General features: G+C 41.7%; 1 protein-coding gene across 1 annotated transcript; it reads left to right on the top strand.

Annotated features, from left to right (window-relative positions):
- Positions 1–12,365: 12,365 nt before the first annotated feature.
- LOC145422964 (protein NLRC3-like) lies at positions 12,366–16,076 on the top strand (the record flags this gene model as incomplete). Its single annotated transcript, XM_080294996.1, has 3 exons — positions 12,366–12,462; positions 12,579–14,370; positions 15,881–16,076. Coding segments are annotated over 3 exons (2,070 nt in total), but the record flags the coding sequence as incomplete, so codon positions are not given.
- Positions 16,077–16,399: the final 323 nt, after the last annotated feature.

Here is a 16,399-nt window from a genome sequence, read left to right as displayed (position 1 = left end):
TGCCCACATCATGTTTCAGTGGTTGGCCTCAGGTTCTTCAGCTTCCTGACAGTCTGAAGTCAGCTGACAGAGTTTCACCTGCTAAATACACAGAAAATCTTGTTAAAGCCGCACAGTTTGCCCAACAGTAATATTCCCATTAAGCCCTTTCTAAACACTTTATAACAATGTGTCATCACTAAATTATAAACTTCTTCTCCAGATCTGCACGACTGCACTTAGTCACAGACTTTATTTAATTGTCCTGCGGCTGCTATCATATATTTTACCAAACAGTTCTTCTCACACAGTCACAGATATATTTCTCTCAATGCAAACTTCACTCATGTCTCAGACAGGAAACTTGAGTTTTTCTTTTTTTTCTGTCCCCACTCATTCAACTAATTTGCATATTGAGTCACATCTCGAGAAGTTGCCCTGACAACAGAAATGCATATTCAAAACATTGCTGCATAATTCAATTATTATTATTTTATTTTTATTTCTACAGTCGTCACTTCTTTTGCTCAATCAGCTGGAAACCACTTCTAATTCACTATTTTAAACCTGCTTTAAGCTTCTAATCACTGGTTGGTCCTCCCAGTCACTTTTTCCTTGTCACAAAAGTCGCTCTATTGTCCTGCAACTTCCTGAGTTATTCCTCAGCTTCAGCCTTTAAGTGTGTTAAATCTACACCATTCAGCATTTATGTCATGTATTCACATTCATGAGTGTAAGCATGTCTTCATTGCGTGTATGTTGTGTGTTCATATTAATATTGAGTGTAAGCTGGTCTTCGTTGCCTCGATGTGTTTTTATAATCAGATTTAATTCCTGCATCTTTGCGCTGAACTGTGGATTCAAACTGTCTCACTTCTGATTCTCTCCAAAAACAATTTCACATGTGACAATTTCTACATGTGTGTTTTCTATTTTTCTATTCATTTATGTATTATTAGTTCATTTATTTCTTTATCTCTCTCTCTCTCTTACTTTTTTTATTTACCTTTCTGTTGCGATGCTCTGGATGTTTCTAAACCCCACAAATGCAGTCTCACTGTTCAACCCAATTTTCCTATGCTGGCATCCTGGCAGCTGCACGCTTGACTTTTCTCAGTTCATGGGCAGTTATTTTGCGCCTTGGTTTTTCCACACGCTTCTTGCGACCCTGTTGACTATTTTGAATGAAACGCTTGATTGTTCGATGATCACGCTTCAGAAGCTTTGCAATTTTGAGACTGCTGCATCCCTCTGCAAGATATCTCACTATTTTTGACTTTTCTGAGCCTGTCAAGTCCTTCTTTTGACCCATTTTGCCAAAGGAAAGGACGTTGCCTAATAATTATGCACACCTGATATAGGGTGTTGATGTCATTAGACCACACCCCTTCTCATTACAGAGATGCACATCACCTAATATGCTTAATTGGTAGTAGGCTTTTGAGCCTATACAGCTTGGAGTAAGACAACATGCATGAAGAGGATGATGTGGACAAAATACTCATTTGCCTAATAATTCTGCTCTCCCTGTAGACTTTTGTCTTATCGCCTTAACCTCCATGGTCTCAAATTCTTTAAGGATATAATTTCTTTTAACCGGATTTGGGCAAATTTCATTTATCAAAATATTCCTGATCACTTTGTTTGTAAACCTGCTGTCACCAAATTCAACTCCAGCTATGCAGAGCTGCCTCAGTCCAGGAGAAATTTTAGAGTGCACAATATCTTCTTTTATCATTGATCTCAAAGGGACTGGGATGGCTTTCACTGGGGATTTATATCTCTTAGCAGTACATCTTACATCAAATTTCTCACAAAACGTCTCATGTTTTAGTAAGACCCCATTATCATCCATAAAATGAGCTACAGCCCAAATCCCTTTAGATCTCCATTCATCCACGTACACAGATTTCCTACACAAACGGATATACCTGTTGTTCCATATAGGGGTGTTGTGAGGAGTAAAGCTATGTTTATAGATTAATTTCCAGTAGAGACGGACCTGCTGATGGAAAGCTGAGAGTTTAACAGGTAACGAACTGCAATCAAAGTCACAACGTAACAAAAAGTCTATTCCACCCATTTTGCCAAAAATCACATTGGGAATAATGTTCCAAAAGGAATTTTTGTTCCTAATGAAAGATCTTAACCATTTCAATTTTAGTACACCATTCATAACATCAAAGTCAGTGGCATTAGCCCCACCCTCTTCATAATTCTTAATCACATCATTTTTCTTTATATAATGACATTTGTTCCTCCATATGAACCTAAAATTAAGAGTATTTATAGATTTAATTAGTTTTGGAGGTATGGGCAGAGAAAAGGCTGGATAGATGAGTCTGGACAGACTGTCCATGTTGGTTAGCAAGATTCTCCCAAACAGAGTTATGTCCCTTTGCAGCCACATGTTTAAAATTGACTTACACTTTTCTATATTGGTACAGATATTCTTATTTTCTGTTGATGTCTTATCCTTGCAAATTACAATGCCCAGATACTTCACCTCTTTTTTGATCTGCATATTATTTATTGCTTGCAGGGGACACTCATGCAGAGCTAGAATTTTGCATTTATTAATATTCAGCTGTAGGCCAGAAGCTTTGGAGAAATGGTTGATCGCCTGCAAGGCTAAAGGAATCTGGTCCTCATTTCTTAGAAACAGGGTGGTATCATCTGCCAGCTGACTGATTATTATCTGTTCACCCATCACAGTTAACCCCTCAATGTGACTGTTTTTAATCAAAATAGACAACAGCTCAGCAACCATGATGAACAGAAGTGGTGAGCTGCTACATCCCTGCCTTATCCCTCTATTAACCTCAAACCTTGAACATGTACCATGTTCTAGCAAAACAGAGCTGTTAATGTCATTATATAGCATCTCTATAACATTGATAAATTCCTCTCCAAAACCAAAAGACTGCAGAGTTTTTAATATGAACGTATGTTCAACTGAGTCAAATGCTTTGTAAAAATCCAAGAACAGGATGTACCCTCTCTCTTGGATTAATTCACTGTATTCAAGGAGATCCAAAACCAGCCTAATATTGTTATGAATTAGTCTTCCTTTCAAAAAACCTGATTGTGTTTCACTGATAATGTTTGAGATGCCTTTCTTTAGCCTCTCAGCTACAGCTCCAGACAGGATCTTATAGTCAGTGTTTAGTAAGGTGATGGGTCTTAAATTGTCTAAAATTCTTTTATCCTTACCCGATTTAGGGATCAGGGTTATCAGCCCTTGTTTCATGCTCGGCATCACTTCTTTTTTCTCTATCGATTCCTTTAATGCATCAAACAATAAAGTTCTTAGGTCCTTCCAGAAGAATTGATAAAAATTAGTAGTGAGTCCATCTGTCCCTGGGGACTTGTTTAATGCCATTTTCATGACCACCAAATCCAGTTCCTCAATTTTAAGCTCTGAATCACACAGATCTTTGAACGGCTTGTCAATACATGGGATGAGATTATGAATCTTATCAAAGAAACTATCAGAATCAGCTGCTGAATATTCTGAGGAGTACAATTTGGAATAAAAAGTGAAGACTTCTTTTCCAATCTTTCTGAAATCTTTACATTCAGTCCCATTTATCAACAAGCTTGAGATTAGATTTCTCTGCTGTCTGCACTTTTCCAGCTTACTAAAATATGATGAGTTCTTTTCACCTGCCTCAATCCACTTGGCTCTCGATCTTATAAAGGCACCCTGGGCTTTCTCTAGGTAAAGATCGTCTAATTTAGTTTGTAACTCCATCAATTTATTCTTTTCTTGCACGTTTAGTTTTTCTTTACTACAGCACTGAGTTATTTCACGAAGTAAATTACTTTCATATTCCCGTTTTTCCCTGTTCAGTTCTTTGCAGAATTTTATAGTGAATTCTCTGATTTTGAATTTAATAAGTTCCCATTTCTGTATATTACCCACTACTGAGTCATCATTTTTTATATCTGTAATTTTATGTCTAATTTTATCACAATACTTGTCCTTATTTAAAAGGCTGGCATTAAATTTCCAATATCCCCTGCTACTACGTTTCATCCTTGTTGGTTCTAAGACAAGATCAATGAAACAGTGATCAGATAGGGGTGCTTTGGAGATTTTAGATGGTGAAGTACACCTCAAAATGTCATCGCTCACTAACCAATAATCAATTCTTGACCTGCTTTCTCCATTAGGTTTAAACCATGAATAATTCTTAACTCCAGGATTCAAACTTCTCCAAATGTCTGTAAAATTATTATCACTAGAAAAGTTCTCAATAATGTTATTCTGTTGCCTCCTTCCTAAGCGAGGAGGCCATCTGTCCATCCATTCATCTGAGGTCATGTTCCAGTCTCCTCCTACTAGGATGTAATCTGTGGGGTACATAACTTTAAACTCTGAAATAACATTTGTTAGATTTTCCAATAGACGTTTATTTTGACCTTCGTTATTATGTCCATAAAGATTTGTAACAATTAGAAATATACCTTCGCTCTTCAAGCTGCAGTTGACCAATGACCCTCACTATCAGCTTTATATGTTATAATCTCCCCTGGGAACTTATTAAAACAAATCGCCACACCTCCAGATCTGTTAGATCCACGACTGAAAAGAATCTTGTCTCCCCACTGATTAGCCCAAAAGGTAACATCGGCATCCACAGAGTGAGTCTCTTGTAAAAACAGACAGTGACATTTTTGCCCCTTGCAAAATAAAAAAAGTGCCTTTCTCTTAACAATTTCCTTCAAACCCCGAACGTTTAATGAACCAAAAGAAATTTTTGAGTGAACCATAATAAGAGTATGCTAAGAAAATAACTTTTTTTTTAAAAAAGAAAAGAAAAATATATAAACATGAGTTTAAATTGTAACACTTGTCACCAACTCAGTGACTAATAACCTTTAACTTTAAGTAGAACTCTTTTGTCCCATTAATAATATTCCACTGTATACAGTCTTACATCAAGTCTTTCATTCAACGTCGATGATCCCCCGTCCTTCGATGTATCCATGAGGACCCCGGAAAAAGGCCCGTTTCCCAGCCCGTCTGGCTTGTTCAATTTGCGGCCACAGCCGCCTCCTCTCTTCCCAGTCCTCCCGCGGCAGTACCTCAGCGAAGTGGAAACCGCCGTTCTTACAGACAGCCGAATCTTTGGTGCGACGCCAAATCTCCTCTTTCACGTGTCTCAGAGCAAACAGAATGATGATATGTCGGACCTTGTTCTCAATCTTCTTCCCAACTCTATGCACCACATCCACAGATTCTTCAAGCTTTGATATCATATCAGGTGCGATCTTGCCAAGAATTCCAATAACCAGCGATCTGACACCTTCATCTCTTTTCTCTTCTAATCCTTTAATCCGGAGGCACCACCTCATTTTGTACCTTTCTTGCTCTCACACTCTCTCCTTGAGATCGTAGTTATCTTTGGTCAACTGCTCGTTTCGTCTCTCCAACTCTTTAACCTTTTGTTTACATTCTTTCACCTCCTCCGAGTTGAACTGAACCGCTTTGGCTAGGCTGGCTAGCATCGTACTAGCTTGCTTGCATTGCACACTCAGGTCAGCTAGCTGCTCGTCCACTCTTTTTTCAAGGTTTTTTCTACGTAGTCATGATCCGTTCCTTCTCTGCTGTCTTCCTTTCCATCACATGGCGATGTTGTTTCTTGTTTTTTGAGGTCGAGTTTGAATTTAGCAGGTTTAACTATACTTGGGGCAGTCATTTTACTACTTTCGAGTGGAAACAATAACGAACACAAAGTAAATTCTGGGACAAGTTCAACGAGCTCCTAATTCGTGCGACTGCTCAACTCGCCATCTTGCGCCACCGTCTCACTACTAGATGAACTTGTGACACACATCTGCAGCAGAGGCTGAGTGGCTGCTCTCACACCTGGAGCATCCAAATCGACCCACAAACACGCTGAAAGATGCAATGCCATCAATGTGGATTGTCAAGACTGAGAGACCTCTTCCCTCTGACCCCTCCTCAAACCCTCAAACCCTCCTACCCACCTCGACATACAAACTCTGTGTGGCTTCACGTGTTCTGTTGATGTTTACATGATCGAAATAACTTGAACACAAACACAAACAAACAAAGAGGAAGACCGCACCGGAAGGAAAAAACTACAAGTCCCAGCATCCTCTGTGTTTAGGGAGCAGCAGTGAAAGTGAAAGCAGGAGGAGGAAGGTGGAGCTGAGGCAGGTGAGTGTTAACATGAATATGTTTCTTCTTATGACATAAAATAATTCCACGCTGTTCGTGTCTGTGGGTGAAATGTGAGGCCGGTCGGCTCCTCTGAGCGCTGGTTTCCTGTAAGTAGAGAGGAAGTGAGTTTAGCTGAGCCTCCGTTTAGTGTGAGAGAGCAGGAGGAGAGTGAGAGCTGTGCTGAGGCAGGGTGAGTGTTAACACCGCTCTGACATTACTGTGTCTCTGTGGCGGGAACAACAGGCTCCGTCAGTGGAGGCAAAAATAATCAGACTTTGGTTTTTCAAAGGAAACAACTTTATGTCGGAAGTTCCCGCACGCTCATTGGATAACGAGGTGTCAATCTCGAGCTATTAGCCAATGAGCGTGCGGATTCACAGAAAGACCCGCCTTTATCACGGGACTTTAAAAACTACAATGGCGACAGAAACTCCGTGAGTGGAGTTCAGGGTGACGTTATGAAACTGTGACGTTTGAGCCACTTCCTGTTGAACGTGAAACTGATGGTTTCTGGTGTTTGGGTCTGTTTTTCTGTATTTATGCAGATAAAGTGTAAACTCAGATGAATTATACCATCAAATGTTAAAGGAAAATATCAGGATGAGTGTCTGTGAGCTGAGAAGGACGTGAAGCGAGCAGTTTATCCCAGAGCTGAAGCTGCTCTGTGTGCAGAGATGAGCTCAGATTCCTGCTGTGATTGATCAACAGTCACAGAAATGTAGACTTGTAGTTATTACTGCAGTATGGTCACAGCAGATACTGATAAACATGTATTATGAGGATGGATGATCAAGTTTCTCACTCTCTCCTTTAAATCTCAGTTTTTTCTTCTTCACAGTTTATCTGTTAATTTATTAATGAATAACACTGAAAGAGTTTCTGTTATATTTCCCCTTGAACATCAGCTTATTAGGGCAGCATTAGGAAATAGCCCCCCTCCAAAGAATGAATAAATGAATGATGATAATAATAAAATGATTCAAAAGCAGAGCTCAGAGTGGTAGAATGGTCAAACATGGATCCACGGGTGGTTCAACTGCATTTGGTGACGTGACCAAAGCAAATCTTTCAAATAATCCCACCATCAACGGGATGTTGTCTCCTTTACTACGGTTACTTTACTTGGTCACCGTGTGAATTTCTTTGAAATGAACCAAATTCTTTTATTTGTTGGTTGTTGCATATTTAACCTCTACAGTCAGGAAAGGAGGAGATGAGGCCTCAACAATGTTGGGTTGTAGCTGTGGTTCAGGTTAGAGTGAGTGTCCATGGAATAAATGTAAGTCAGTGAACTGGAAACATGACTGTGTTCAAACTTTGTTTCCTTTTTATAATGAGTCTAATCAAAGGTGCACAGAAGTATCTCCACTGTGACTTTTCTGTGTCACCATCAGAGCTTCTGCACAGTGTTTCTGGGGCAGATGACATTGCAGCATTATGGAGACATTATGGAGACAAAAAGAAAAGCGTCTGGACTTCTTTAAGTTAAACTTAAAGAAATCCAGACGCTTTTCTTGGACTGTTGGTTTCAGTGTTGAGTCTCATTCACACACTCCCTCAGACTCTTCACACACTGATTTGCTGACATAAACACACTCCTGTGTGCTTCACACACACACTGAGGACCATCTACAGACTGTGAGCTCCGTCTTCTTTGTCTTTGGAGCCGAACTCTGACAAAGTTAGGAACAAAACTTTCTCCAGCGTGTGAACTTTCCTCCTAGACTCAGTCTGAGCAGTCAGACCACATATTTCTAAAGCAGCACATGAAGGTGTGGCTCACACACACACACAGGTGAAGGAAACAGCTGCAGTATTAAAAACTGCTTCACTGTCTACAAATATATGAACTGAATGTTTCTTTCAGGCTGTAAAAACCTTATTTATCCTCCATTACAGTCCTGCATTCAGAGCATTACTTCTGTTATATTAGTACATGTATTTTATTCTGATGAAGACATAAAACTCTGAGCTGGATTGAATCCATTGAATCAGAGTCCAGAACTCAGACTAAACACACTGAATGTGTCCTGAGCTCGGCCGCTGTTCCACAGTAACTGCTGTCAGAGTCACTGTTACTGAGTTAGCTTAGCTAGCAGAGCAGCTAGCAGTTAGAGTATGAACTCTGTAAGCAGTCAGCTCGGTCCTGGACATGGTTACTGACATAAAGCTGCTCTCTGCAGCCATGTTTGACCTGCTGCTTTGTAGGACTACAGTAATGGAGGATTTGGAGGCTGAACTGGGCTCTGTGACACTTTTTGTAGTGAACTGATGAAAGCTGCGTCTCAGATGGATGTTAGTCCAACACATCAGACACGACCTCTGCAGCTCTCAGTTGATGTGCACATGAATGATTTGTGTTTCCTCTGCAGGTGAAGGTAGAAAGTGTGTGTGAGCTGATGTGAACTGAGCAGCATGGATCAGTGTGAGGACAGAGAGGAGGGAGTCCCTCCCTCTAAAAGCACTCTGTGTGGGGAACATGAGAGCCAGACCAAAGCTCAGAGGTGAGATGACCATCTCTAACTGTCCATGACTCTTCTCCATGTCACAGCTCAGCACTCACATCACTGCTCCATCATTATTCACACTCATACCTCTGTGTGTGTTGTTTTAAAGCCCAGAGCTGTGGGGCGTACCAGGCTCAGCTGGACATAACCCTGAAACTAATCCAGAGCCTGGACCTGAACCCAGCTGTGTTTCCTTAAAGAGCAACGACTCGAAGGATATTATTGTAAACTTTAACAAAAGACTGTTATGTGACAAAGAGTAAGTACATTATTTTTATGAGATTGTTCATCATGTCTTTAATTTAATATTTCCAGTTTTTCCTTCCTGTCTCATGAAGCTGTGACATTTATTGTTTTTCTTTTAGGATCAATAAGAGGCCAGAATCTTCTGGACCTGAACCCAGCTGTGTTTCCTTAAAGAGCAACGACTCGAAGGATGTTGGTGCAAACTTTAAAGGATGTTCTTCTGCTTCTGAGAGGTAATGTGTGTCTAGATGTTGTTCCTGACTCTGTATTTCTGAATAAATCCTCATGTTTAATATCAGCTCAGCTCTTTTTCACACATTTCTATGTTGGTATGTGAAGCGGTGTGTGTTGGAGTGTTTCCACAAACACAGCAGTCAGAGTGGAAAGAGTGGATGTTGTAGGAGGTGTTTGTGTAGTGAAGAGGCTGAGTGTCTGTAGGACTCCAGCTGCTCCAGCAGGTGTCTCCTTTGTGCTTTGCTTCAAACACAGTGTAGGGAGGAGCTTCCACTCAGGTGTTTCAGGTGTTGCTGGATGGAGGAGGACAAATAGTTTTTCCCTTCAGTGACACTTCAGCAGCTCAATGTTCTGGGAGATGTTTGTCTTTATGAAGGTTTATGGATTCTTGTTCTTACTTTGGTGAAACTGAGCAATACATTTTCCATCTAACATTTAAAGTAAATTTCCAGGTGAATAAAAGATCTGCAGCTGCAGCCTCTGTGATGTTTCACAGTCTGAAAGTAACAAATTCAACCAGAGTTCAAACAAAGGCTTAATATACGTGTGTGTTTGATATAATGTCAACAAGTACAAACAGGTGTTCTTACAGGTCTTAATCACAGAGGTCTGATAAGTCTGGTGACTTTCACACTCAGCAATTTTGCTGCCTTTTATTTTATATTGGCCTTTTTAAAGCCCTTCAAAGTCTCCCACATTCATACAGAGCTTTTAACACCAAACTCCTTTACAGTCCTTCTCCTCTCACACACGATCACACGACTGATTTGTCTGCAGCAGCTGTGTTACTGCTAGTATTTTATTATGTGTGTAATCTCCTCATATTGTTCCTGTGGTTTAGTTTGACTTCCTTCTGCAAACTCAGCTGCTCTGTTGCTGATACACGTCTCCATGAATATGATTGATCAGATGCTGCCAACACCATGTGTTTCATGTGAGCGCTCAGCTGAAACCCTGGGTTGACTTATCGAGTTAATAACAAGCTTCACGTGACTGTGAATGCTAAAGTGAATCAGATAAAGGAAAGAGACCCTGCTAATGTTGGACTCACTTCTTAGTGTAGATCCCAGGAGGAAGTTCAACATAGCCATTCTTTGTGCTAGCTCGACCAAACCTGAGACCACAGTGCAGGATAATGATCATCATCTGTCTCTGTCAAGGACATTTAAACTCCACAAATAACAAACATAATTATTTTTGATCATTAAAAATGATGATTAAACAAAGTGTCAAACATACTTAAGTAGAAGGACTGATGTTTGTGTTAAAATACCCTCTTAAAGCTGAAATACTGATTCAACTTTCTCCAAAAGTTGATTCTGTTCATCTGGACGTAGCGTTTTGTGGGAGAAACGTTTCGTCATCATCCAGGTGACTCCTTCAGTCTCAGCTGACTGCAGGTTTCCAATTTTATAAACAGGACATTTGAATAATAACTGAAACCAGCCCACTGAAGGAACAAAGGGCTGGGAGGTCAGTTCCTTAATCTTAATTATGCAAATTTGTGTGTGAATCTGTGAATGGGACTCATGACCAATGATCAACAACCACTGATCAATGGTCATGAGTCCCATTCACAGAGAGTTGGGGAATGGCTGCAATCACAGCATGTAAGATGGTGACAGATGTACCCTTAGGCCCCCTCCTCGATTCAGAGATGGTCTTTCCCTTTTCACGTAAATGGCCTCCTTGACTCCGCCCTCAAACCAGCGTTCCTCCCTGTCCAGGATTTTACATCCTCATCATTGAAAGAGTGTCCACTGGCCTGTAGGTGTAAATAGACTGCAGAGTCCTGGCCTGACGAGGTGGCTCTGCTGTGTTGTAGCCAAAGGTTGTTTGGTTTCCCCGATATATAAATCCTGGCAATCCTCCTGCACTTAGCAGCGTACACTATGTTACTCTGTTACTCTGATCCTTGGGGTGGACCAGTTTTTGGCGCAGCGTGTTTTGGGGTTTAAAAGCCACAGAGACCCGGTGTTTAGAAAAAATCTGTCTCAACTGCTCCGATACTCCTGACACGTACGGGATCACTACAGGTTTTTGCTTAAGCAGCGGCTGGTAAATGTGGTTATCCCAGCTTTGACAAAAGTCCAGCTGGGATAACCACATTTACTCTACGTCCAGATGAACAGAATCAACTTTTGGAGATTTACTTTCCTGGATGATTGAGAATGCATCAAGACGTTCCTCCTAAAGTGTTATTCAGTGTTGTGACAGTCAGCTGCTTCAGCTGCTGCTAGGATGGGCTGTGGCAAAGAGAACAGAGAAAATCAAAATCAGAGTTTTTCTCTGAATTAAAAGCAAGGAAACAACAATATATTCTACATGGTGAAACTGGTGGTTTATGGTGTTTGGGTCTGTTTTTCTGTATTTATGCAGATAAAGTGTAAACTCTGATGAATTATACCATCAAATGTTAAAGGAAAATATGAGGATGAGTGTCTGTGAGCTGAGAAGGACGTGAAGCGAGCAGTTTATCCCAGAGCTGAAGCTGCTCTGTGTGCAGAGATGAGCTCAGATTCCTGCTGTGATTGATCAACAGTCACAGAAATGTAGACTTGTAGTTATTACTGCAGTATGGTCACAGCAGATACTGATAAACATGTATTATGAGGATGATGATCAAGTTTCTCACTCTCTCCTTTAAATCTCAGTTTTTTTCTTCTTCACAGTTTATCTGTTAATTTATTAATGAATAACACTGAAAGAGTTTCTGTTATATTTCCCCTTGAACATCAGCTTATTAGGGCGGCATTAGGAAATAGCCCCCCTCCAAAGAATGAATAAATGAATGATGATAATAATAAAATGATTCAAAAGCAGAGCTCAGAGTGGTAGAATGGTCAAACATGGATCCACGGGTGGTTCAACTGCATTTGGTGACGTGACTAAAGCAAATCTTTCAAATAATCCCACCATCAACGGGATGTTGTCTCCTTTACTACGGTTACTTTACTTGGTCACCGTGTGAATTTCTTTGAAATGAACCAAATTCTTTTATTTGTTGGTTGTTGCATATTTAACCTAAACAGTCAGGAAAGGAGGAGATGAGGCCTCAACAATGTTGGGTTGTAGCTGTGGTTCAGGTTAGAGTGAGTGTCCATGGAATAAATGTAAGTCAGTGAACTGGAAACATGACTGTGTTCAAACTTTTTCCTTTTTATAATGAGTCTAATCAAAGGTGGACAGAAGTATCTCCACTGTGACTTTTCTGTGTCACCATCAGAGCTTCTGCACAGTGTGGAGAAAGATCCAGAAGCAGAGCTGGACTGCAGACAGCCAGTCAGAGCAGCTGTGTACAAAGTAAGACTGAACATCTGTCTGCTGATGGACTCATTTCTGAAAACTGGACTTCTTGTGTTGTTCAGACATTGAAGAGTTTTCTTTCTCTTTAGTCTCGTTGTTTTTCTTTCTTTCAGCAGATGTTGGTCTGCAGGAGGTTTTAGATGAACATAAGATCAGTCTGAGGAGGAGATGTGAACGTGTGACTGAAGGAAGTGATGAAACAGGAAGTAGAACCCTCCTCAACAGGATCTACACTGAGCTCTACATCACAGAGGGACAGAGTGAAGAGGTTCATACCCAACATGAGGTGAGGCAGCTGGAGACAGCTTCCAAGATGGACGCCCTCCATGACGCTCCAATCAGGTGCCAGGACATCTTTAAAGCCTTACCTGACCAACAGAGACCCATCAGAGTGGTTCTGACCAACGGCGTGGCTGGTGTTGGAAAAACCTTCTCAGTGCAGAAGTTCACTCTGGACTGGGCAGAGGGCTTGGAGAACCAACATGTCAGTGTGGTGGTTCTGCTTTCATTCAGGGAGCTGAACCTGATCAGAGATGAGCAGTACAGTCTTCTGGAGCTGCTCCATGTTTTCCATCCAACATTACAGAAGGTCACAGCAGAGAAGCTGGCTGTCTCTCAGCTTTTGTTCATCTTTGACGGCCTGGATGAAAGCAGACTTTCATTGGATTTCACCAACAGGAAGCTGCTGTCTGATGTCACACAGAAGTCATCAGTCAGCCAGCTGCTGACAAACCTCATCCAGGGGAATCTGCTTCCCTCGGCTCTCGTCTGGATAACTTCCCGACCCGCAGCAGCCAATCAGATCCCTCCTACATGTGTTGACAGGCTAACAGAAGTACGAGGCTTCACTGACGCCCAGAAGGAGGAGTACTTCAGGAGGAGATTCAGTGATGAAGAGCTGTCCAGCAGAATCATCTCCCACATGAAGACATCCAGGAGCCTCCACATCATGTGTAGTATCCCAGTCTTCTGCTGGATCACTGCTACAGTTCTGGAGCACATGTTGACTACAGAGCAGAGAGGAGAGCTGCCCAAGACCCTGACTGACATGTACTCACACTTCCTGCTGGTTCAGACAAAGAGGAAGAAGAACAAGTACCATGAGGGACATGAGACGAGTCCACAGGAGCTGACGGAGGCTGACAGGGAAGTTCTTCTGAAGCTGGGGAGGCTGGCGTTTGAACATCTGGAGAAAGGAAACATCATGTTCTACCAAGAAGACCTGGAGCAGTGTGGTCTGGATGTGACAGAGGCCTCGGTGTACTCAGGAGTTTGTACAGAGATCTTCAAAAGAGAGTGTGGGATCTTCCAGAAACCAGTCTACTGCTTTGTTCATCTGAGCATTCAGGAGTTTCTGGCTGCTGTCTACATGTTCCACTGTCACACCAACAGGAAGACAAAGGTGCTGAAGAACTTTTTGGGAAAAAAATACAACGAGTCCTCTCTGGATGATTTCCTGAGCAGAGCCATGTATAAATCCCTCCAGAGTAAAAACGGCCACCTGGACCTGTTTGTTCGCTTCCTTCATGGCCTCTGTCTGGAGTCCAACCAGAGACTCTTAGTAGGTCTGCTGGGTCAGACAGAGATCAGTCCAGGAACCATCCAGAGAGTCATCAACAACCTGAAGGAGATGAACAGTGATAAAATCTCTCCTGACAGAAGCATCAACATCTTCCACTGTCTGATGGAGATGAACGACCTCTCAGTACATCAGGAGATCCAAGAGTTCCTGAAGTCAGAGAACAGATCAGAGAAGGAACTCTCTGAGATCCAGTGCTCAGCTCTGGCCTTCATGCTGCAGATGTCAGAGGAGGTTCTGGATGAGTTTGACCTGCAGAAGTACAACACATCAGAGCAGGGACGACAGAGACTGATTCCAGCTGTGAGGAACTGCAGAAAGGCTGGGTGAGTCCAGATGTGATCATTAACATCATTGATCAGTGTAGGTTAGTAGTTTAATTTTGAAAATAAAATCAGATTGTAACCACAAAGTGTTTGTGTCCGTACGCTGCAACCTTCCACACCATTCCTTTATTGTACAGACTCAGCAGCAGCTCCATGGATCCCAAATCCAAGAGTGGAGAACAGATTTGAAGTGTGTCACATCCATGCAGTCACAGCTGTTTCCACCATGTTTCCACTGATATTAATCCTGTTCAATGACACGTTTCATATCAGTGAATGTGTTCTTTAGGACGTCCACTGACATGTTTAAGTGTCCTGCTGGAAATCACTCAAATCATCCATGAAATCCATGAAAAATCCTTTTAGTGTTTCTAACTTCACCCTCTGTCCTCTCTCTCTCTCCATCCTCCTCACTGCTTCTTTCACTGATAATCACACAAACATCGTATTCAGCTACAAAATAACACAATAATATCATCTGATGATCATTATTATAAGAGCAGGATCCATATTTGATATCAGAGTAACACACTGCTTGGTTATGTGCAGTCATCATCAGTGACTGTGGGTCAAACAGAAGCTCTCTGATTGGTTGCTGACCTTGGTCACCTGTCCACTCTCACCTGTTTGTGTTTGCTCTCTCTTTGCTGTCTCCATCCTCTCTCTCCTTTCTCTCCCTCTCTGTCTTTGTACGTCACTCAGGTCCAATGGAAACAGTGACCTTTACAAACCAATCAAAGACAAACTGATCCATGTCAGGTTATAACAATATTCAAAGTGAATACAGGCTGCTGCTGGACACAGACAGGTAACATCATTTTGACTTGCTGTCACCTGGATCTGGACTCATAAACACTGAAGCCCTGAACAGGAATACAAATCATTTTCTGCCAACTAGCGACACACCAGCAGATAATGGCTCAGAAAGCTAAAATGAGCCAATCATTTCTGTGTTTAGTTCCCCTGAAATCAGATCTGATATCAGCAGCTCTGAGTTCATTCATCATTATTGTCCAGTGATGAGATTTCTGCTCCGTTTGGTAACAGTCAGCAGGTTTTTCCTGCGTGTGGACGTGAACAGTCGTACCTGACAGCAGGTAGCAAACAGAGATCATCTTTCCAGCTGGAACTCTTCACTGAGCTGAACTCATTCAAAATGTTCTGGAGTCAAAACAGGAAACAGTCCAAATGTGTGTCTTCACTCTGACTCTGGATCAGATCTCAGTGACAGACTGTGGACATTATGGAAGCCTAAATGTGACACCATCTTCCTCCTTCATCTGCAGATTAAAGCCAAACAAAGATTCTCATTAAAAGTCTGCAGGTCTGAGAGAGACTCAATCGTTGTGTCATGTCAAACACAGTAAGAGGAGCTGAAGCACAGATGTGAAGAGCAGATTCATCAGATTATGACCTCACTCTGTTTTGTCTTCATATACATTCAGTCTGTGTTTATAATGCAGATTTTCTGCTTTTATAATAACACATTTTATATTTTCTATCATCACAGACTGACTCAGTGTCGACTCTCAGAGTCTCACTGTGAAGTTGTGGCCTCAGCTCTGAAGTCCAACCCCTCCCATCTGACAGAGCTGGACATGAGTAACAACCTCAACCTGCAGAATTCAGCAGTGAAGCTTCTGTGTGCTGGACTGGAGAGTCCAAACTGTCGACTGGAGACTCTGAGGTGAGTTCACTGACTGCGGCTGTTGTTGTTTTTCTATATTTCATGTCTTTGATGTTTGAAACTTTCTTTAGTTCCTAAATGTTCAGGATGTGTCTGAAGACAAATGTGAAGAAGTTTGAGTGCTTTCAGAAATGTTGTCTTTCCAAACGACTGAACAGCAGTTTTTCCTTTTGGCTCCAAACAGAAGTGACAGACTTGAGCAGGGTTCATTTAAAGGCTGACAGAAGTGGAGTGGTGACGGGGAGATGTTTGACAGGACAGTGTTTCAGCCTCCACAGGTTCATGTTGTGCTCCATCAGTCAGTGAAGATGAAGTCAGTGCTGATGAGGCTGTAGAGTGTGT

Source organism: Astatotilapia calliptera, chromosome 3 (genome assembly GCF_964374335.1).
Source record: "Astatotilapia calliptera chromosome 3, fAstCal68.1, whole genome shotgun sequence".
Taxonomy (NCBI): domain Eukaryota; kingdom Metazoa; phylum Chordata; class Actinopteri; order Cichliformes; family Cichlidae; genus Astatotilapia; species Astatotilapia calliptera.
The sequence above is the reverse complement of the archived record's forward strand: the minus strand, read 5'-3'. Positions and strand labels throughout refer to the sequence as shown.